The sequence below is a fragment of the Acanthopagrus latus genome, chromosome 17, assembly GCF_904848185.1.
Source record: "Acanthopagrus latus isolate v.2019 chromosome 17, fAcaLat1.1, whole genome shotgun sequence".
Lineage (NCBI taxonomy): Eukaryota > Metazoa > Chordata > Actinopteri > Spariformes > Sparidae > Acanthopagrus > Acanthopagrus latus.
The window spans coordinates 10,197,574-10,221,666 of record NC_051055.1 but is presented as its reverse complement, the minus strand read 5'-3'; the positions used below and the strand labels follow the sequence as shown (position 1 = coordinate 10,221,666).

The 24,093-nt window shown below is 38.9% G+C and overlaps 2 protein-coding genes across 5 annotated transcripts in view; one reads left to right on the top strand and one right to left on the bottom strand.

Moving 5' to 3' along the window:
* ulk4 (unc-51 like kinase 4) overlaps positions 1–17,355 on the bottom strand; it is a 73,815-nt gene extending 56,460 nt beyond the window's left edge. For 2 of the 4 annotated variants that reach the window (XM_037074083.1, XM_037074084.1), the window contains exons 1-18: positions 17,132–17,354; positions 16,357–16,497; positions 15,907–16,006; positions 15,461–15,600; positions 15,204–15,366; positions 14,633–14,734; positions 14,263–14,346; positions 13,977–14,052; positions 13,431–13,550; positions 12,829–13,163; positions 12,476–12,545; positions 11,997–12,063; positions 11,612–11,704; positions 11,207–11,267; positions 10,861–11,078; positions 10,574–10,620; positions 10,234–10,312; positions 4,330–4,437 (exon numbers count right to left, since the gene is read on the bottom strand). In XM_037074083.1, the coding sequence (XP_036929978.1) occupies positions 4,330–4,437; positions 10,234–10,312; positions 10,574–10,620; positions 10,861–11,078; positions 11,207–11,267; positions 11,612–11,704; positions 11,997–12,063; positions 12,476–12,545; positions 12,829–13,163; positions 13,431–13,550; positions 13,977–14,052; positions 14,263–14,346; positions 14,633–14,734; positions 15,204–15,366; positions 15,461–15,600; positions 15,907–16,006; positions 16,357–16,497; positions 17,132–17,308 (2,181 nt within the window). In that variant the 5' untranslated portion in view covers positions 17,309–17,354. Of the gene's footprint in view, positions 1–4,329; positions 4,438–10,233; positions 10,313–10,573; positions 10,621–10,860; positions 11,079–11,206; positions 11,268–11,611; positions 11,705–11,996; positions 12,064–12,475; positions 12,546–12,828; positions 13,164–13,430; positions 13,551–13,976; positions 14,053–14,262; positions 14,347–14,632; positions 14,735–15,203; positions 15,367–15,460; positions 15,601–15,906; positions 16,007–16,356; positions 16,498–17,131 lie in introns of those variants that run through there. The other 2 variants (XM_037074085.1, XM_037074086.1) reach the window with 2 other exon arrangements.
* A 1,961-nt stretch (positions 17,356–19,316) lies between these two features.
* The window catches only part of LOC119005790 (trafficking kinesin-binding protein 1-like), a 48,254-nt gene continuing 43,477 nt past the window's right edge, over positions 19,317–24,093 (top strand). Inside the window, exon 1 of the mRNA XM_037073751.1 lies at positions 19,317–19,816. The gene's annotated coding sequence lies outside the window, so the exon portion shown is untranslated. The remainder of the gene's footprint in view (positions 19,817–24,093) is intronic.

The following is a 24,093-nucleotide window of genomic DNA, read 5'->3' as shown; positions in this document are numbered from 1 at the left end:
TGCCAGAAAACAATGATTGCTTTTGTCTGATATTTTGTAACCACCGGTCCAAAAACCAAGTAATTTATTCTAACTGAGAAAAACAGCAGATCCTCATATTTGACTGGAAAAAAGTTGGAAAAATAATTGGAAAAGATTTTTGTTTGATTCTTAAATCATTCATCTGATGATGATGCATATGTTCTTCTTTGACTGACAAAATACACTACAAATAACGTCATGCCAGCACTGTCTTATACATATGAAAAATCTAACTTTTTCAAAAAATACTTTTTATATTTTCATGAAGCAATGCCCAACTCCATTCCTACTGTGCTAGGCTTTAGGCTATATCTAACCTTGAAGATAAAGACAGAACTGGAGGCTATAGTTAATCGTTGTCATTGACTTGTGCAGCAGAAGAAGAAAGGAGTAAATCAGATGATGTTATCTGGGGACATAAGTAAGGGCCATTCCATATTACTCAAATATAAAGTTTCTCTTGCTATAAAAAGGCAACATGATTCCAACTGTCAGGAGGAGATGTGATGATATTAGCTAACGCTGATATTAAAGAACTTTTTTGTTAAAGAAGTATTATTGTGCATTATTGATATTAGTGAAGGGTGTCATCATCATGTTATTCAAATGATCCAAGGAATGAATTTCTATGACCTAAATGTTTTCTGTGGTCATGTACTAAATGTTTTCTGTGGTCATGTACTACTTCAGTAAACCTTATGTTGTCGTTTGTGTTCATGTGCTACTTTGGAAACCATTTCATCATACCCTTTGTACTCACTATAGAGGAATAGTCTGATAACTTTTTATTCCAATCTTGATCAAAATCAAAATGTCAGTCCAAAGTCCAATAAAGGCTCATGTTGTGGTGTTTGTCAAGGTTGTAAGTTATAGGTAACCTTGAGGCAGCAATGCAGCTGATTATTGACAGCAAAACCCCACCAGACAGCCAACCTGGCCATCTACCAGGAAACTCTTAAAAGACTCACTACAAATCAAAAAACTACTGGGTTTAACAGCTATCAGTTCCTTGACTGGTGCTGCTGGAGAAACAGATTCTTATATCAAAACTGAAATAAGGGTTAGGTCTGAAACATCGTCATTAACTACAAAACACAAACAGGTGGAGATTTTTTTTTTTTAAATCTAGGCCTCAGTCCAAGGCCAATAAGCAAGTGGACTGCGAACATCTAATCACTACCATCACTTCACATAAAAATGAACTCATGATAAGTAAAAATTCTCCCAATCCTAAATTAAAATAAGACAACACCTAGTAGGCACTACCAGGAAAAGCAGCCAATCATAGTGCAAAGCTGTCTACGGCTCTTACAGTTCTATCAGGGACATTTTTTTGGCAGCATGTCAGCAATACAGTCAGGGGCAAGTCAATGAAAAAATATATAAACAAGTAAAAGCATCTTTTACTATCTATTCTAGAAATAACAGCCAGTACAAGGATTGTACCACACAAGTACTGTGACCACTTCTATGCTTCAGTTATAGCTTCCTGCACAACTCATGATGTATTACAGATTGTTGTTTAGAACTGTTGTCAAAAAAAAAACAGACCAAAAGGATTTTTGTGTAGCAGGTAGAAAGAGAGGAAGTCAGAACTTCTGGATTGCCTTTCAGCAAAATAATGCTGTTTTGCCTTTACTCCTGAAGTACAAATATACATTCAACAAAAACATTAATGTAGCAATGCTAAGACAGAGAAAAGAAGAAGACAGAGAAAAGGGGAGTGACACGCAGCAAAGGCCCGAGGCCCGGAACTCAAACCCCGGGCTGCTGCAGCAAGGACAAAGCCTCTGTACATGGGATGTCCACTCTACCAACTGAGCTAAACGGTGCCTAATGAACACTTCTTCTTTGACAAGATAAACAGCATGATAAATGTACAGGTGTGCTTTGGATTAGACAGAATAAAAGGCCACTCTTAGTCCACACGTTCACAGGTATTTTTGGAAACATCCAGATGGCCGTTTTAGCACAGTTTCTAAAATAATCTTCGTCCATACTATAACTTTTAAATACATACAACCCATGGCCATTCATGTACACTGGGCATGAGCATACCACTGTGAAAAGGAAGCAGACTGTATACTCTGGTCGGTTGCTTAGCTACAGAAGATATTAAGAACAAGGAAAGGAAACATGACTGCTCTTCACAGAATCTTTTTGTTTTTGTCTGCATTTAACGGTTTGGCAGCAACTATCAATACATTGAGATAAGTCTTCCATTATTCCTTAAATACTTCATCATTTACAATACTGCACCTGATGCCACATTGCTACATACTTGAATTACTCAAATCAAGTATACTTTGTCACCCTGAAGCCTCAGTATTTCATTCTATTACCATTTCTAACTGACAAACACTTATACTCACAGGAATCATATAACTATCAGGTTATTATTTGTTAAGAACAGTCGGGCAACAATGGAGATCTGGCAAGCAGAAAAGTTAGTTTATAAGGATCGTCTGCAGGGAACTGATGAGATTTTCCATGGCTTTAGCACAGTGAAAAGTGTAATCAGGCAGGGTGATTGATTTTTGAAGCGAGGTGAAGGTTAACCACAAATAAATTGGGATCACCTTTTCTAATGAAGTCAAACGAGGTCTCCTCCTCAGTTTCTCTTGTAATTGTCAGGGCCAGGGGTCAATTCACTTTCAATTCAATTTAGTTGACATGCAAATTTAATCTCCACTACCTTATGACAGAGCACTCAGTTTCATTCATTTTGCTCAAAATTGGCATTTCTAACTGAAGTTATAAGAAAATGTCCTTTGATCTCTCTTGCATCTGGAATCTGTGTTGTGTTTCATTCACTTGGACTCATTAACTCAAAAAAAGAAGCCATTCCACATTAATTTCTTAAGAGAAACTTTTCTGGGAAATACGATTTTCACTATCCAGATTTAGGAGGCCCTCCTGAGGGCATCGTGGTGGCCTTGAGAGTGCATACTACTTGAACACAAAGTTATGGGCTGGTTTGTTGTGTGGCTTGCACATTATTTATGGAGCAAACTAGAGGTGAGCTACTTCCCATTTTACCATCCTACTATTGTTATTATTTATGAGCAAGGAGAACGACAAATAACTCACTATATTAATTGTTTTCTCACAGGATGTAAAGATATGGAAAAAAGCATCAGATCCTTTAAGTCCTGTAAGTTGCGTGGTGGGGCGTCCATGGATGAGACTTGTTTGTCAAGCTCATCCTACAGATGCTTGCTTGGAAACTCTCGCCAAAAAGCAACTGAGGCTTTATTTGTGATTGAATATGAGTCAGCCTTTGTGTAAAAGCATAATTACAAAAAGAGGCACTTTTAAGATTTACCATAGTTTCGTTTTCAGGCAAGCTAATTTTCAATGGGAGTGCTATGGGCACTTTAGCGCTAGCATCAAAATCACTATTTTTAAAACACTAAGAAGGCTCAACACATCATGAAATTTTGCTCGTGGTATCAGCAGGGTCATATTCAATCACAAATAAAGCCTCAGTTGTTTTTTTGCGAGAGTTTAGCGCTAGCATCAAAATCACTATTTTTAAAACACTAAGAAGGCTCAACACATCATGAAATTTTGCTCGTGGTATCAGCAGGGTCATATTCAATCACAAATAAAGCCTCAGTTGTTTTTTTGCGAGAGTTTCACTTCTGGGACATTTGGAGGCAAAGTCAACACCTCAAACTCCTTGTGGTACGTGTCAAAGTAACATCCACATGGATGGCAGGACCCAAGGTTTCCCAGTAGAACATTGCCCAAAGCATCCCACTGCTTCTGCCTTGTTTTCTTCCCATAGTGCATACTGGTGCCGTGTGTTCCCCAGGTAAGCGACACACCCAATGAACGATAACGTGATTCATCAGACCAGGCCACCTTCTTCCATTACTCCACGGTCCAGCTCTGATGCTCACATACACATTGTCAATCGTCATAATGTTATGCCTGATTGTTGTATTATCTACTGAAAGTACCCGAGTATATGATTGCATGTTCACATGTTTCAAAGTAAAAGCATAAGTGTTTTTCTCTTTTTGCCTTCACGTCTCTGTATTTTCCTGAATCTTTTCTTTGACTTCCCAACAACAGTTGGTCAGATTTTTACATGAACCGAATACAGAAATATCAAAATTCTGCCCACATTCTGTTTTGCCCAGCCTAATAAAAGAACATACCAGAAGAACAACCTTTCAATGCTTTTACGTGCATTTAAATGGTGCGAGTTTAGATTCAAATATGTTTTTGTTTTTTAAAAGTCAACTGCAGTATGTCTGTCTTTCTGTGTCTCTTGATATTGCCTTCTGTCATGCAGTCTACCTGAGAAGTGATGAGGTAGAGGAACTCCCCAAGTGGCGGCATCAGGAGTTGCTTTATTTTACTGTTCCTCATGTTGTCTCTCAGCAGATCAGTTAGTATGGACACAACCTGTAATGAGATGAGCAAAGGAGATAAAGGTTTATCAGGACTTAAAATCAAGAATGATAATAACAAAAATTCTCATTAGAACTGAAATGCATTTATGAAAATATGTTGTCAATAAGTAACTTTTATAATGAAATGTTATTAAAAAATTACAAACTTAATTTAACAGGATGTGGACGAATTAAGGTAACATCTATAACTTCATCCTATTTGATTATGTGATTTTAAATGTATTATTACAAACTACCTCTTTGCGTACTCTTAAGCATATACTGAATAGTGACGTGACAAAATGTGTTCAAGAACCAATAATTGCAGTGCAAATCTCTCTGCCATCCATAAATTTAGTAGAATGGAAATTGTCCTATCTTGTCAATTGGCAAGAAATTGGCGAGACAGCAGTTTCCCTTTTAAACAGCGTGTGGAGCAACTGGCACAGAAACCAGATAAAGAATGTTTTTTAGCATCAACATGAAGAACTCTTCAAGCTTGACATCAGGAAAAGTATTATACAGTCAATCATCATGACGTGTGTTTTGCTACACAGTTATTATTTATTCTCATGCTGATCGCTCGACCTTAAAACAACTTGAACAGTTTTAAATTTCATCACAGCAGACGAATATCATAATTATCACTGTGTGTGATATGAGAAATTGACTTGCCATCCCTAACAAGAAGAGAACTTAATACTTTCATTTTTATTCATAAAGATTTCATGAAAAAGCTGTCATTTCCTCTCAAATGTAGAACCACTGCTCACCAGAAAAGATCTCAGGCTGTTTTAACTCTAGTTACCCCTCAGGTAAATACTGAACTTGGGAAGACTGCCTTCCACTAGTTTGCACCTTAAAATAATTTGAATGAATTAAGAGAATTTTAAAATGTGAATGTCTTATCCCACTGGCTTACATTAAATTGTCTATGAGTTGTACTTTGGTCTCTCTTGCAAAAGAGATATTGATCCAAATGAGACTTCCCAATTAAGAAAATGTTATTAAAATTATATGTAATAGATGACTGCCTGCATTGATGACCCACAAAGAACAGCAGAATGATTCTCTGCCAGGCCTGCATTGAAGCCATCTACACTTTCTACTTGATTCAGGGCCTATTGTTGCCTTCAGTTTTGTCTTTAGCGAGTTAGATCAGGTGGATGACCTGGCCAGTCAAGACACTCCACTGGCCCATACCATAAAATAAAGATACAGTATATAGGGAAGGACAAAAAAAATGTTGGAAAAGAGGCAAAAATACAAAAAAGGAAAGAGAAAGATATGGGACAGGCAGCAGCTCACTGAAAACCACTTAAAATGCATACACACACCAAAACACATGGTAAGGTACAAACATGCATGTAAACACAAACACACACACGTACTCAAAGCATTTAGTATATCCACACACATAACTAGGTGCATAAATGCGTGCAATCATACATAAGAAATGCATACTGCATTCACACATGAAACACACACACACACACACAAGCACACACACACACACACAAGCACACACACACACAGAGTTAAGTATATGCAGAGACATCCTTGCTGGCTGGCTGCTTCCTGGCATTAGCATTACTGCCAGCTTCCCCCCTCTGTGATCTGATGCAAGTTGTGCCTCACTCCTGTATCTCTCCCTCTCTCTTCTCCACTTTTCTTTTTCCATCTCTATCTGTTCTCCAGCTCTCCTTCTTCTATTGTTACTCTACTTCTGTCTTTACTCTTTCTCTTCCATGCTGAATTGCCCTCTGTTTATCACACAGTAAACAATTGCATTTATTTTTGCCCAAGAACTGTGGTTTATCCACATCCTCATCAATGAGCATGGAAAGGTTTGCCACTGAAATCCTGAGTAGGTCCAAGTTTCAGTAAACTTTAAGACATAAACTGTACACTCATCCATATTGTGTCACTAGAAAGCCAGTGGGTGAATGTTGCACATTGGCTGTAGGAGACTCTGCACTTGGTTTTCAGCCTCTTTCCAACATCATTGCTCTACTTCTCCTGCACTCCCCTGCTGAGTTGAACCCACTAATGACATAAATGGTTGAGTGGGGAGTTGAGATTCTGGGGTGTGTTTTAAACTGGTCACGCAGCTGCTCTCAGGCAGAGGGTGCTGTAATGCACCACTGTACAATGAGCCAGAAAACACACACACACACACAAACACACATAATCATTATCTCAGCATCAACATTCCCTAAAATGAAATGATGCACATAAGAAAACATATGCGTTTTTGCACTTATACACACAAAGAGTGCACATGAGCAATTACTCCATGTCTGCACTTGGGACAGCCATATGTTAACAGATAGTATAGAGAACAGATTAGTAGATTATCTATCCTATAAAGATCGAAGTGCATTTGATTTAACAGTTAATACGAAGCTTAAGGTAAGAGAAAAGAGTGGCTTGTAAAGCAGTAGCACAGAATTGCAGTCAGGAGTAACACTCAGGTAACATATCCCAACCAAATTTATCAAACTTTCTTAAAATGACATGTTAACTTTTGACTGGGATTTCCTATGTAAGTGTTACAGCAGATGTGACACACTGTATGTTAAACGTATTATGTATTAAAATGCCTGAAAACTCCTGGGTGTTTGTTATATATTTTTTGTGTCCCAAATGTTTCCAACAGTCATCAAACCCAGAGAAATACGGAAGTTAACTCAATGTTGCATACTGTATTGTGCGGCTTGAATGTATTAATGAAAATGCTTTAGATGGCAGACATTCACAAAACACAAACAGTTGAAACACTAAAATCTTCCTTGCTAGAAATATTCACAAATGCTTTCAAATAATGTCTTTCTAAAAGCCAGTGCCCTCTGAATTTGTGTTCTTAAATATTGCTGTGTGCTTTGAGAATATGTTAAGACTCCATATCACCATGAAACACTCTGCTCAGTGGAAGCTTTACCGGCCAAACCACTGTAAAAGCCACAGAAAACTTTACAAGTGATGATAAGTGAAGGGGAAAATCATATCTAGCTGGTTTTGAAAGCACAGCTTCACTACATGGCATTAGGAAAGCAGCAAGGTTGCATTAGTAGCATTAACCAAGAAAATATTATTCTCATTTTATTCTCTCTGTGGAGAGAAAAAGAGAAAGTGTGGGACAAAGACAGGTGGAAGAGAGACAAGAGAAAGCAGTTGGACAGACAGAAAGAGAGTGAGACAGAATCAGAGTCAGGCGTGTGTGTGTATGTGTGCGTGTGTCATTTGGGGGGCATGGGGTGTGTGTGGGGGGGGTATGATCGAAGCATATAGCAGTTACCATGGTAACTAAGCCCAGCCCTAACACGCCAATCAGCAAGACTGCAGCAGGAGAACCCCTGCTGAGAGGATGTGCACATGTGCACGCAAACGCACAATGTAGTAGAAAAAAGTATGTGCTTTTTATTGGTCATCTCTTAGCATGACTATGATATATTACACACAAATATTTGAACATGCACGCACACACGCACACAAATAAATTAGGAAACAGAAAAGCTGTTACAAAGAAAACTACATACACAGGACCCCTGTTGAGTGTACACACAAACATGTCTCAAAGAAGCACATGCACACTTAAAAACACACGAACACACACAAAACCCCTGCTGGGTCTATAGATGGACACACACTCATACAAACAGGCAGACACACAAAGACACACGGGCTCAAACGTACGGCTTTGTCCTATTCTTAACAATTTGTCATCCTACGGTAGCTGCAGGGAGGTAAGGAGGGTAGCGGAAAAAATGTTCCGCCATTTGTCTTTAACAACAAGCGCACCGAAAAACACTGCTATGCCACAGTCGGCCATTTTGTAAATTGCCGTGACGACTCGGTAGCAGTGAAGTGTCAGACCAAGTGCAGAACGAGAAAAGAAAAAGACAAACCAGGAAAGGAAGCGAATGTGGGATCAGACCTACTACAGCCAGAATGGATTTCGTCCAGTATAAATAGATGTGATCGAGCAGATGAAGAGACGAAAGAAAAGTAGAGATACGGTAGAAAAAAGAGAGACAGGAAAAAGGTGTTTAGTTCTGTTCAGGATGAAAGGATCTAAGGTGGCAGAGAGGCTCCAGGTCTCACCTCAATGCTAAACTGCTTAAATGTTGAATTAGTTCAGCACCAAACTGATCTGATGTGTGCGTCTGTTGAGGGGGGCTCAGTTAAGTATATGAATTGCCTATGTGTGTCACTGTCAAGGAAAATGTGTGTGTAGACAAGTGTGTCTTATCACCTTACTGCACTTTCTTTAATATTATCATGGATATAAGGTGATTAGTCGCTACAAATACACAGCTGTCTTTTATGAGATTAAAACTAAAGCAGTCTGTTGATGGTACTGTAATTGCACTTTGTTTTAGTGATAGGTGTCACTATTATTCTGTCCATCCTATTTCTATCAGTTAGGGTGGGCCAAACAACAGCATCGCCCCTCTGTCTAATGCAGTACATAGCACCAGAAACTATGTCCTCCAAAATGATGAGAAGCAATATACATTACTTTCTTTTTCATGTTTACGATCCATCTATACTTTTCTCAAATTAATCATTTGTACTGTAACTCTAATACATTGGTCTGTTCTGTTTGCACCACATCTATTCTGTATGTATGTCCTAGAGGGATCACCTCCCTGCTGCTCTTCCTGAAGTCCCCAAGGTAAAGATAAAGGCCGTTGAGGCCTATAGATCTATCATACACCTGATCTATAGAAATAAAATAAACTTGCCCTGGCTATTAAGAAGCATTAGTTTTGCTAGTTCAACCTAAAAAGATAGATTTGTGTAGCAGTTTCACTTGCATGAATGATGATAACAAAGAATGTCTCTCATTTTGATGTTATGACTATGACACAATTAACAATTAAAGATAACAAACTAAATTCCATAAAGTAAAATTAAAAATAAAAAAAACTCACCTGCAACTACCTACATAGGTACCACAGAAGTTACAGTAGCATTAACACCATTTTCAGGTTTCATATAAGCATTTTCATGAGCAGTTTATAATGATAACCTCATCACAGTAAACTTCAAGCTAGGAGAGCCTGTTCTACCAAACTGTGAGAGTGAGAGAGAGAGAGAGAGAGAGAGAGAGAGAGAGAGAGAGAGAGAGAGAGAGAGAGAGAGAGAGATCCGTTTCAGTTCTCATAAGCTAATGGTAGACTTGTCTTAGTGACACCTGCTGGTAACAACTAGTATTGTAAAGTTAGAATGGAGGGAACCTGAATCTCCAGCCACATCTTGTTTTGGGGCAGTTTATCACCTTCATGTTGGGCTGGAGGTTTTCAGGTTGGTGACATGGTTTTATAACCCTATACACGACAAAGGTAAGGCTAACATTCAAACAAACATCTATGCTACACACTACACAACTATAAAATTACAGGGATAAAATAGCTGTAAAAAACAGCTGTGCATAGTATAAATGCGGTCATACTTTCTGTAACATACACATGGTGGGCTCATGCTGTTATGTACTGCCACCTCATGGTGAATACTGGTGTTGCAGCTTTTAGGTCCTCAAAAGTTTTGTGAAGTTCTGAGAATTCTTCTATCTCTTTATATTTGACCATTCACCTTGTTTTAGAGATATAATGACAAAATGACATTTTTGATTTGTTTTTTTTTTGTTCTATTCTATTGCTCCTGTTCAGGCCATTCAAGGCTGAAGGAACAGATTTATACTGTAACTCTAAGTTGAATGAAATTCAACACTAAACATGAGTTCAAGTAAAATAAATACATTACCATTTACATAACAACATTGCGTGTGTGCGTGTGTACTGACCTCAGACACTGGAATGTCCTCTCTGAGTTCAGTACAGTGTAGTGCAAGTAGACCCATCACTCTGAGAACCTTGCTTCGCCTGTTTTGAATTGATGAAAAAAACATTAAAATTGATTCTGTTGGCTACAGAAGATTTTCAGTTTCAATCACTACAATCTTACAGCTTTCCTAGTAGAAAGGAAAAACATAGTAAGGAAAAGGAGGATATCAGTCTCTAGCTTACGTCTAAGTAGCTTTCCTTCAGCAACCTTTCCATCATAAATTCTGCCACATCTTGCATCTTTGGCATTAATGATTATCACAACTCCAACAGTCACAGAAACATACATAATGTACTTACACATCCCAGTTAGGAGATCGTCGTAATTGTTGGGTCAATAATGGAAGCTGAAAGAATGAGGGGGAAAATTAGAAAGACAAATATGAAAAGATTGTAGAGTTTAAAATTGTAGAGTAGAGTTTAAAATTAACATATAAAAAAAATGGATATTTTAAAACCTAATGTCTACACAGCAATGGAGTGTTGAAGTCCTAATGTGCCCTCAAACTTTCTAAATTAAAAAAAACAAGCCAATAGTGGTGCACAATGTTTCAACAGCTATCCTAAATAAATACAGGTTTTCTTACCAGTGTTGAGTTAATCAGTCTGTTGGCAATAACTTTATGTCCAACCACACAACAGAGGTAGCATAGCAGGTTGAGCTTGGCTCGAATTGTGGTGGAAGGAGGAGGAGCAGTGGAGGAAGTGGAGAGAGGAGCTGAGAGGTTCTGTTCTCCAAGGGACGAATGGAGCTGTATGAGGAATACTGCCCACTCTTCATCACTCAGGGACTGCAACTTCTCAACTAAAGGAGAATAGGAGAGAAAAAGGTAGCCTCAAGGCTGACGGGGACCAATAAACATAAACTACACTGATCAGCTAATCTTTCTGCGAGACACAGATGAAATCTGACTTAATCTAAATGTACTATACCTGAATAGGCTGGGACACAAAGAGTTTTGGAATCAAATCGGACAGGCAGACTCTTCAGAATCTGGTAAGTAAAAAGAGAATACCACATAGTCACAGTATGAGCTGTCTGATCCTTATATCACAATTCCCAGGTAGCCACTTCTTTACTTCTAGTAACCATATCTCATTGAACTCCGTATACAAGCATTTTCTTTATAATGACAACCATTTTTAGTAACATTTTTGTTAGCGTAAACAATTTATTTGAGTGTTTTTGAGGTTATAGTAAAATATGAACAGCACTAAAGGCTCCTCACAAGACACTTACTACTGAGGATCATCAAAAGTCCAATAGTTGCATGTGTGTTGCAAAAAAAAAACTTAAATCAGAAATAGCTGGTGTCGATAATATTTCAGATACAAAACCTTGGGGTTGTCCATGACTGGGGTGACAATTAGATCAGAGTCAGTATGGAGAAGAGCTTTCACACAGGATGAGATGTCAGAACCAGATCTGGCCTAAGGTGAGGGGAAAGGAAAGAGAGAAGAGCAGAAGAGGTATTTAGAATGACTAATTTGGTATTTAAGTATTTACCAGACACACTAACACATGGAAGCAGTATTAACAAGTCTTTAATGTAAGACCTTCAAGTAAATGTATTTAAGGCTTTAGTAGGAATAAAAAAAGGATAGACTAAATGGGTTTGTGTAGTTACTTAGTTGCCATATTACCTGTAACTTGTGTTTTTATATTATCATGAGCCACTCCTCTTTGCAGTTTATATGTCTCTGAGTATATGGTGACAATTACCTGGGGTACAGGTGACTGGTTCAGAGAATCTGAGATGCTGCAGCTCCTTCTGGAGTTGATACAGGAGCTAAAAAGAAAGACCAGGAAAACAATGTTAAGAAATACTGCTAGTTGTGTATAGCAGTTGAGGCTGATCGCCGGAAGCTTAATGTTTAGAGCACAGTGTTGGACAGCTGTTAGATATGTGATACAAGGACCACTGGGGGTACTCATTCTAAAATTATACATATACTGTATTATGGTGTATACATATCCATGGACTATTTTATAGATGTGTTGTCCAAGATAAAAGTTTGGATATAGTATAACTTAAAATGCTTTATTTAACACTTTTGAGAGTTATGGTTTTCAGAAATAAGAAAATAAGGCCATCACTTAACTTACTAGGATAAAACCTTCACAAAACATGTATAACCCTGTAACTCTGGCAAATCCTGGACAAATGGGTGGACTGGCAGCAGACAGACTGAACTCAATACCTGAGCAGAAAAATGGCCTCAGTGTTGTCTTCATCTACGCCACTCTTTGGCCTGAGCTCTGATACATTATCTGAAAAGAAAGTACACAAGATACTGAATCAGATTTCTGAGGTTATGACATGTATTTCAAAGACATGTGCTTAGTCACAGGTGAAAGATGGTGCACATAATGTAAGTTGGGATGAGACTTGTACACTAGCAATTATAGCAAACAGTGCAGTGAAAAATCCAAATGTTTACCATTTCCAGTTGCAGCAAAAGAAATACGACAAACATATGGCTTGGAAACCAGACTACCACAGCTACACTACTGTTATGTCCATACAACGGACAGACATTAAGGAATGTGTTACCTAGTGTGAATGACTTATTAGGCTGCAGTACGGTGAACTGCTGGGCCCCAGTTAGCTTGGGGTCGTCTTCTGTCTTTGCCTCCAGTTCTCCTCTTCTCTCCTTCCCTATCTCCCTATCCAAGCCCTGGTTATTCCTTGAGGCTCCGCAGGTTGTGTGTCTGACAGCTTGTTGGCAACCAGGCCTTCTGTCAGATGGTCTGTGAGTTATGGCAGTTGTTGTCTCTGATGAGATGGGTTTGTTATAAGTCATATAGACTGGCTGTGCTATGGCTGAGTGGCTGTCGAGAGGCTTGTCCGCCTGCTCTGGAGAGATAGGGTCATGGACCTCTGTGTATCTGTGGAGGAAGAAAAAAAGCACACCACCACAAACTATTTGTCTTTCAATGCATCATATAAACTGTAATCTTTATTGTAATTGTGCAGGCTGCTTGTTGTGCTGTTAAAATGTATTATATGATATTAAAATTTGTCCCAAAAATGGATGCTAGACTGATCTTGAACGAAACTTTCCTTCACAAAAGGCTTTATATAGTAAAATGGCTTTGACAAAATATCTCTCGATTTCTGAAGGAGCTGCAAAGAAATTATAACAATCAACACACCTCAAGCTAGTTATTTCTTCACAATGCCGTTCTCTGTCCTCCTCCGCCCCTGCTACATCGTCTTCCTCTTTAAGAACTTGTGTCCAGAGAGGGTGTTCAAGTAACTCTGGCCAGTCCATCCTAAAGTTCAAAAAAACGTTGAAAATTTTGCTGTCTTAGAGAGAACCTCGCTATCCTTTTTTTGAGTCAACAACTAGATTTTTTTTAAATTAAGTAAACTTATTTTTGCAAGTGCAGTAAAAGATTATAGGCTCTATGTTAAGATAACAGATTAAATAACACCAGTAAATTTGTTCATGAACTGGACTGGAAGCATAAATAATCCACAACAAAGCACCTACAGCATTATGATATTACCACAATAAATGTATGCTACCTGGGGAACAATTGGGAATCAAACTGCAACCTGCTCCCAATAATTTTAAATCGTATTCATAATCAAATCTAACCCTTTCAGCAATATTTCCATCCAGATTATTGTTACTATGATAGTAGTAACAGCAGTATTAGAATAGAGAGTGTGCTGTGTGTATCTATGAACCTGACCTTTTATCTGGGTTTTTATTTAGCAACCTTTTCAGGAGATTCTGAAAGTCCTCACTGGGCGGACTGGATGAAAACTCTGTAACAAACATCACAGAAGATTTAATACTTACTTAATAAATTAAATAAACGCAAGCAAGCTTCCTATAAGGGAAAACTGCCCTCAATGAGACATCACACAGCTGCAAATATTTCAATTATTAAACAGCAAAAAATTGATTTATGTCATAAATCACATCTTTGTCTGTGTTTGAGCAAGCATGTGTGTTTGTATGCGAGTGTTAATTACGCGTCTGTCTTGGAGGTGGCGGTTCCTGACGTAAAATCATGTCTGTCAGTTCAGTGTTACTGTCAGAACTGAATGGAGGCTTCCCTTGGAAAAAACAACAAGTAGGATTTAGGTTGTTGGTCACTGCTAGCATTGTATTGCCTATCAACTGCTGTACTGTTTCTTGCATTTCAGTTCAATCATCAGTTATCAGTTATCATCATAATCATGAATTACAGATACTCAACAAACTACAACAGAGAAAAATATGAAACGAAAACATTGTTAAATTCTTTAGTACTTGTGCTAATTATATTCAGTATATGCATTTATCAGTGTGTGTGTGTGTGTGTGTGTGTGTGTGTGTGTGTGTGTGTGTGTGTGTGTGTACCAGTGTACATGTAGTAGAGTATACAACCCAGAGCCCAGAGATCAGAACTCATGTTCGTTTCTGATCCCTGCAAAACCTCAGGAGCACTGTAAGTTGGAGAACCTGATAATATACAAAAGCAAACATACAGAAAGACAACAATAGTAAAAGAAAAGAAGCATCCCCATCATGAACAAAAGAAGTTTCGATATTGAGTTTTAGCTAAATTGTGCATATTAATGAGTATTTGCATTCTTGGTAGTGCTGAGATAAATTGTGAAGAATAGTCAGTATAGTCAATATGCTGTCTATTGTCAAACTAATTATTGAAATTACAGATGGCTTATGGATAATAGGTATCGTACAATTCCCTTTCTCCTCAATGTATAACATGTTTCTGTCTCTAAAAAAATCCCTGCCTTTTCACATGTTCTCCAGCTGATAATGAGTCCCCCCAACAACTATAAACTGTGTTCTTATTTACTCCATCAAAATGTGTAAGTCCTTAGATGCTTGGCTAATCTAATGGTTAGTCATCAGTCAAGAATTCAATGTATATAGGATCAACATGAAGAAAAAATAATCATCTGACCTTGTAGCCTTTTACTCATGTTTTCAAAGTGCTCCCTGCTATCTTCTTCCCTTGCCTCATCTGATGTAGAGAGCATGGCAAATAAATCCTCCAATGTCTCTCCCTCTGCCTTAGACATACAGAAGTTACCAAACTTCAGACTGCCGCTGCCATCAAGTTGGATCTATGGGGAAAAGGAGATATACTGTATTTATATGGAAATGATCACTTCGCTGTTATCTGGTTAGTCCTACATACACATGAATGCAGATACAAACCTTAGCAGGGGTCAAGTCAGAGAAAATTATTCCTGATTCATGGATGTGTTTCAGTCCTTTGACCAAGTCCCATCCAAACCCCCTCACCACATCCTCTGACAGGCATCCATCACGACTAATCACAGACTCCAGGGATCCACCTTATCGATGAACAGAACGAGGGAGCAAAGAAAAAAGTGAGCAAGCAGGAGCATGAGAGAGTACCTGACTCATGTTGCATTGTTTCAAAAACCAACAATCCAATATGCGTAAAAAAAATAAATAAATAAATGGCAGATTACAATTTATACTTGAAGATGAATATCTTTCACTACTCAGTGGAAGGAATATAAGGGTATTTTTTTGTAATGTGTTATCAGTTTGAAGCTGTTATAAGATGCAATTCTTAACATCCTATGATGGCTGAAAAAACAGTAAGTTATTATGTCTAATGGTGCATGACTGACCTGTACAGAGCTCCACCACCAACCAGAGGTGGTTACTTGTCTCATACCACTCATAGAAGGATACTATGTTAGGATGATTCAGATCATGTGAGAGACGTACCTAACAGGGGACAGAAACAAGACTGAATCTGTACAGTAGGGATACTTTGTTACAAAGCCCAAAGCAAAATGAATCCTTAAAAGAGTTCTTGTCTAGTATCCCTATGATCTCCAGACTGTTTGTTAGACAATGCTGATTAAAATTTGGGAAATTCAGACAGAGAGACAGGGCTCACATCTCCAATGTCGTAATGCTCTTGTTTGTCTGATGACAACATAGTTAGTAGTATCTTAACATAGTTGCTGATTTCAAGTGTCTTCTGGTTCCATAAAGCAATAGTATTATCAATGTTATGAAAATGCAACAGATGTCTTAAAACAGGTTTATTCAGCTTAATGGTATTATCTTACATGGTTAGTGATGTGAGGTCTCCCAGCTTTGTTGGCGCAGATGATGGCTACATAGTTGAGATTGCCCTTCTTTCTTCCTTTATAGACCACAGAGCTACTGCCTGCCCCAAGCTCCTCATACAGAATAAAGTTCTCCATCGACTGTTGGAAAGAAGGAGGCCTCAGACTATAATATATTACAGTAATATATACAGTGCTAGTGCATTTGCAATGGATATTTGCTCTGGCAGGATACAGGATATTTTGAATAACACAATTATTAAGTACACAATTAAAAAACATAAACTTTATATAGTAGCCTGTTAATATGCTGCCTCTAAATTTAACCAGCTGCTTATAATCACGGTAATGGCTAATTCAGCTAGCTGCAGAACACCTGGCTGGACTAGATGGGAAAGCGTTTCCTAAAAGGAGAATTTTAACTTTAGACGAAGAAAGGACGCCATTTGGGTAAAATAATTGGTCGTGTTTGAAAGAGATTTAAAAGTTTTGAGTTTATGAATAAAATACTAAGCGTTAAGTTCATGCTGTCAAATAAGAAGCTAACGGTTGGCTTATATGTTTGTGGTTCATCAGCCGCAAACGATATCGTCTAACGTTAACGTCTTTCGGAAGAACAGTTTGTTCGCTTGTAAGGAGACAGAAGTTGGATGCAACTCCTAAAAACTGGCAGAATTAGATTAAACTGAATGCAACTCTACACACAGGCACAAAAACGTGGATAATAATGTTTACTATTCCTCACTTCATATCAGTTAAGTATTTTAGAACTTACCTCCTCAGCAGCCCACTGTTTGATGGCGGAAGACTGATGGGCCACGTAATTCCAACTGGAAGAGGGAAGTCTGAGATACTTCAGATAAAATGAAAAACTAATTCTATTCACCAGTGTGATCACATGTGTACAAAGACGTGCATTTGTGTTCCTAAAATACTTAAACATACACATCATTCAAGAAAAACGTCGGTTTGATTGTTTGAAGGATTTTTGGTTTTAACTTGATCACCTCCAAATGGCATATTCCTGCGTTGCTAGGATACAAAAGTGCATACAACAGACCGCGCTCCCTGGTCCGCGTGGAGTGCAGCAATAACTATAAATGACTGTAAGACACTGTAAAAAGTGGGATATATTAAACAAATGTAGTCCAATAATCTGCGAACTACAGAAATTTCCAACCCTTGGCCTGGTTTCTCTCATTCTCAATCTGATTTTCTGTACATTTTAGAGGCTTATATTTTCTTCTCTTTTTTTCTTCTAACTTGAATTGTATTATATCAATTTCTAAAATGTATTGGGGCAAAACTACATGATTGTTATATTGCTCACTGTGCAGACATAATGCCCCCCCCCAAAACACACACACGCGCGCACGCACGCACGCACACACACACACACACACACACACACACACACACATCAGAGTACAATTACGTCATGCTTCGAATGAAACCGTCAGCAGGACACAAGCCACCCGTGACACTACTGAATGGATTTTATGCAGTCTGCAACTGGCGAAACGTATGTAGCCATGTGCGTGTTGGACAACCAAAAACTGTCGAACTTTCGACAGTTTCGAGCAACAGCCAATATAATTTTTCGTGTCCTTACACAGGATCCGTTAGTATAATCTCCGACCAAGCAATTCATATGAAAGATGACTTTTTTCTTTGCACTGAGTGCCTGATGAAGCCATTAAACGATAGCCTATAGAAGTTTGGTTTTTCCAATTATAGAATAAAACTTTCACACAATCATGTACGTCTAATAAATCCCCAATAGAAAATGTAAGGAAGGGGAAGGGGACCTGTAAAGCAAAAAGTATAACTGTGAGAAGGGGTTAAGGAAATCTTAACACAATTTGAATGGTTACAGAATATTTTATAGATGGAGAGGGACTGAACAACAAGGGCCAGTGGAACTCCTCTCTCAGTACACAGAACTTGAAACTTCCTAACCTGTAAGGTTACATACAATTGCTATGAGCACCGTTTCCGCTAAAGGCATTTTGGTCTACAAAATAAAAGCAAGAAATAAATTCAATTAAAAAATGTTTTCCACATTTGCCTCTTACAACATTGTATCTGCTAACTAAACATTTTTTATAACCAGGAAACCTCTTTTAATGATTGCCGATATATTCTGCCTAAAATGGAGCCCTTTTCTGTATGGCCACACCCAGGTTACTCAGTATAGTTGACTGAGCAGAATTACAAAATCAAAATCATGTCTTCGCTTCAAGTCAGATGGGCTAAGCACTAAGCCAGACCGCTACTGTCATCCACCAAGGCAGCTGCAATTTATAGTCTTCCTTACATTTCAGTGGGTTTAAATAGGCAGAAGAACTACCCAGTCACATGACTGACATATATAGTCACAATTTAAGCTGAAAACATTTCAAACTTTGCTTTCAATTGGTGTAGGTGTTTATGTTTTTAAAAATATATTATGTAAAATAGTCACATTCTCACAACGACACACTACCATGTTACATTAATGTTCCAAATACTTAAGATATTTTTATCTACAGTTATTAAAAACATTCTAGCCACAATCACATTACAATGTAATATAAACAAGTTATAAATCATTGTGTAACAATATCAGAGACTAGTTACGTTTTGGAGGTATTGTCATTCAGAGTATTCCATCCATCCATCCATCCATCCATCCATCATCTGTACATATTCTATGTACGCCGCTTAATCCTCTGCAGGGTCGCGAGAGTATTCCATGTCAACAAATTTTTGCAGGTAAGTCGATTTTACATCTACCTTCTATGGTATTTATATGGTCTATTCAGCTTAATACACTTGTGTACACCAGAGCCTACTAAAAATAGTCAAGTGAAACCAGATATTTTTAACACGTCTCTTAATGCAGATTATTTTGAAATCACTCCCACCGGATGCGGCTCAACATTGTTTCCACTTTGACTCGGCTCACCTCAGCAGCTTTGTTTCCAACAAGCGATTCAGTCAGCACCGCTCAGGAAAAAAAAGAGAAGCTGCTGAAGTTCTGTGAACAGGCTCAGGACTGACTGAATTCTTCTTTCCGGTTCTTCATATTCTGACACCGGTGTCGTGTTGAAGTCTGTTCCCCTGTCAGATAGTGGTTTATGTGGCGGTGCAGGGAACAGGGTTTAGGGTTAGGCGTAGCAGAGACAACTGGTTGGGGGGTGAGGGCACGGTCGGGGTCAGGTTAAGCATCTCGGAAACCTACTTGTTGCGTTTGGGATTAAAGTTTAGGTTGGGGTTGAGGTTAAGGTAAGGGGGAACCAATATCGACGGGGAAACAACACTTCTTCACGGCTGCATCGTCGCGTTTTGGCTCAACCGTTAAACGTCGGTGAGCAGAGTCACGCTGCGTGAACCGGCGGTCGTCTTTGGCTAGTCGCCCAACAGAGAGAACTGGGCTTGTTTCTGCCTCCCCAGAGAAGTCCAAGCTGTCTGCTCATAGGTAAGAAGTCTTTGTGTGAGTTTGTGAACGTCTCAGATTTAAAGTTTGGTGATTACGGTTATCCTGGAGCAGGTGCACCGTGCCGCACAGTTTGGGATAACGTGCAGCGGTTACTCATGGTAGCATCCGTTCATGCGACACAACCCGACAAGCCTTTAACGAGTGAAACTATTGAGTCTCTTCCTCATCTGTTACTTACCTTGTTGGCTCTTGCTAGCTCAGCTCTATTAGAATAGGTTATTTCTTGCATGAGAACCACCCTTTGGTCTGATCTAATAAGTAGTTGGCAGTAGTTTGTGTGACTCAGAAGTGATCATGTAGAGGCTCTGGAGTGTGTCACAGCAGCTTGAAGGCTGTGGGCACCTTTTAATAAGATTGATTTCAGGCTTAGGTAGACCTAATCCTATCCACTAAATCTGCCTCCACTCATTAAAAGTGACTGAAGTCCCCTCAGTGTCCACAACGAGTCTGACTGATCATCACAGCTTTGTTACCTCCCAGACACTGAACAAACCATGTCCACTAATGTCAATAGGTACGTTTATTGTTACTCTGGTCTGTCAGCGGGGTCATATACATGTATCAAACTTGAATTTGTGCCTGAAAAGGTTCAGTTGCCAAATATGTAAATCACACTATGTAAATAGGATATTAAAATAAATCACTTTGCTTATAGTTCCAGTCCTGCATACAATTAGAGCATTCCTGTAAAAAGTATTTTTATATTTACATAAGATGCAATTGTTGTTAAGTTAACCCATAATCTCTTGATAATTGATTTTCTTCATTAAAAGTAATGTTTATTAGGTTTCCCTTCAGAATCCAATTGCAGAGACCAAATGATGGCGTGAGTCACAGGTTAGTTGAAGCAGGCCTGTGAGACTTTACTGAGATGTGGTTCCAGAACAGGGCTGCAACACAGTGTCATACAGTCAGTGGGAAAGGTACTGAACTTCATCTATTTCACTGAGGAGGAGGAGGAGGAGGAGGAGGAGGGTTTCTCAGCCAGTTCAGAGAGACTAAATAAGGTTCCAGTTGGTTTTGCCAACAAACAGCACATGATCTGTGGAAGGCCAGTGTACAGTCTCACTGCTACACACACACACACACACACACACACACACACACACACTCCTGAGAACTTTCACACAACCAGAAGCTGGACCTGAACTGATAGCTCACATGTCTGCCTGGCGGACAGAGCGACTGACAGATGGGCTGCGGGGGGTGTTTGTTCTTATCTGACCTCTCTGTCCCACCTCACACACACAGACACACACACACACAGACACACACACGCACACGCACGCACACACACACACACACACACACACACACACACACACACACACACACACACACACACACACACACACACACACACACTCCTTGTAGCATATGGTAAATCATTCATAATCATTGGACATGTGTTATATTAGTGTTTTGTAACCCTAGAACCTCCTGTTAATGAGCCAACATGAGCCCCCTCCTTCTGAAAGATTGAACAGTATGCATTCATTTATTTTGGTATGACACTCTACGGAAACATGTTGTATGTTTTACTTTGCCAGCACACATGCTTTCATGTAAGTGTGCTAGAGAAAGAGATTTCCGTTCGAAACGACAGAAAAAGTCAAAGGTTGCTTTCAATGTGGCCCTAGATATTAACCCCAAAGCTCCACACTATCAGTGTTGGGTAACTTTATGAATTTATGGCTAGTTAGCTTCCGACACTTGAAAAGAAAGTCACATGGAACAATACTAAAATGTGTGGCACAATATATACAACAGTATGTATTGTGTGTGAGTGCATCAGTTTACACTGGTTGAGGTTTGAGTAGAATTTATTGAAAAGAAAACTCACTTAAGCAACACTGACTTTTTACAAAATGTTTTCCTTAATTTTACCTTTGATCTGGTACAACATAATATAGTGTGATACTGTTAACCAAATTGTCATTTGAGGCAACCATTTGGATGTAAAAAAAAAGCCTGTAAATGTACTAACTAGAGGAGTTATTTTGTGTAGCGTATGAACTGATGGTTATTGTGAATTGCACTGGAGTGTGTGTCAGACCCATTACAAAATTATAATATAATATATATAATGTATTTAATTCAAATAGCATCAGATCTTTACACAAAGCAGTCAAGTCATTGCTTTATGTGACTGTCAGAAGTTTCACTTTGTCAGTCTTTCTCTGCCTTCATGTTGGAAAGTGCATTTAAGGAGTTGATAGTGGTAAGTGTGAAACAAAAGTATCAAAACTTGAACCCAAGTCTTTGCAGACATTGTGTCTCATTGCCAGGCTGCATGTTTGATGCAATCACCAGAGCTGAAGGCTGAGAGATTTAAGAAGACTCCTCTGCTGACTGTGCCAGCTTTGTTCAATCCCAGCAGGATGAGCCAAACCGCCTAACACCATGTATGGCCTCCTGAGCCATAGTAACAACAGTATCTGTGCTATCTGCCAGGCTTTTTTTTTTTTTTAACCTTATCTCTCTGCTTTCCTGTTGTCTTGTAGAATATGAACTGTCAATGGCAGACCTTGTTTCTGCTCCACTAATCTTATCACTTGTCTCTCTGCTACCTCTATTCCTCCATCCATTTATCTCTCTCTCCTCTTTCATCTCTTTCTTCCTCCACCTCTCTCATTATATCCTCCCCTTTTTGTCCATCTTCCTCCTGGATGTGATTTCCTCCTTTCTGCTCGGTGTGATATGAGAGCAGGCACAGTTTGTTCTGTCACATACAGTCATGAACACCAGTCAGCCCTTTCCACACCTTTTGTAACTTGAAGGACAAAGTGCATTCTCTCTTTACTAGTACATTGTCTTACACCAGGAGGTGTTCAGCTCTGACATTACATGAACTGTTTTAAAGGATTTCCGAAAGGATGTCTCAACCTCCTTTGACAGATCATGTGACTCGTTGGTCTTTAAATCCAGGTTCCTTCTTCTCTGTTTGTCTTCCTCTTTGTGTCTCCTTCCTGTGAAGTAGTTGAGACACTGTGAGTAATGGTATATTTTTTTTTTTCTGACAGCAAGCCTGCTAGATTTTAAGTTTATAGGAAAACTGTTCCGTGTGCATTTGCAAGTGGTATGTCAGAGAGAGATACAGTGAATAGGAATCGAAAGAATGGAAGAGATGTTATCCTTTTTACGCCCGTTCTTTTTGTCCACTTGCCATCAAGCAATCACGTCACTGAAACACAAGTATTCAAACACGCTTCAGTGACGTGATAAGCTCGTTGCGACAGAGCGGCTGTGTTTTGCAACTTTACCCACAAGATTTTTAAAGCTGAACTGAGCAGGTTGTTTATGTGTCACGCTGTGAAAGTGATGCAGTTGGGTTGGCCCCTCAACAGATGTGATCGGAAAGACCTCGCACACCCAAACAGGTGTTTGCAGTTATTAGCTGATGAGATGACTGCATTATTGTGTGTGTGCAAGCTGAGGAGAGAGAGATGTCAGTAAAGCCCAGCCTGTACCCGCCCACACTGTCACGAGAGAGGACATCTGATATTGAAAGTGAAAACACCTGTGGTGGGTGTGTTTGGTGTCCTCACAAAATGAAGCACGTGTAATAAAAGAGAGCTGTTCTGAACTAAAGTAGAGAAGATAACGTGATTCAATGAGAACAAAGGGCACAAAATAATTGACAACGTTTATCAATCTTTGACAGATTGACTAAAGATTTTAAACAACACGCGGCACTGAAATAACCTGAGATCACAGTGACCACTATATAGTATAATTAACTAACAAATAATAATGTAGTTGATTGAGGCACAGCATTAATAATGAACAAGCAAGCAACTAACTCTGTTTTTTCTGGGATACTGTTGCCTCTGAACTTTCCTCTGTCTCATTAATCACCACTGCCATGTGGTTGTTGAGCTAGCTAATAAGTGTGCACAGTTATTTGAAATCTGTAAACAGCGATGAGAGTTGCAGAGTGTTTCTGAAGTTTCACACATTGGTCAAAACAAAAAACAACCATGCATTTTATTTAAAAAAAAAAAAAAAAAAAGCAACCAAGTTGTATTACAGTCTCCATCTCTCCTCTGGTCTATATATGTTGAACTACACACACACACACACACACACACACACACACACACACACACACACACAGACAGACAGCAGATAACAATTGCTGCATAATATGCAGAGAGTTGAATGTTTTCAATATCATAAAACAGTCTGGTAAAAATGTAAGGGTAATCAATTCAGTTCTTTAATTAGTTCTATGTTATTAATTTGGTTTAGAGAGT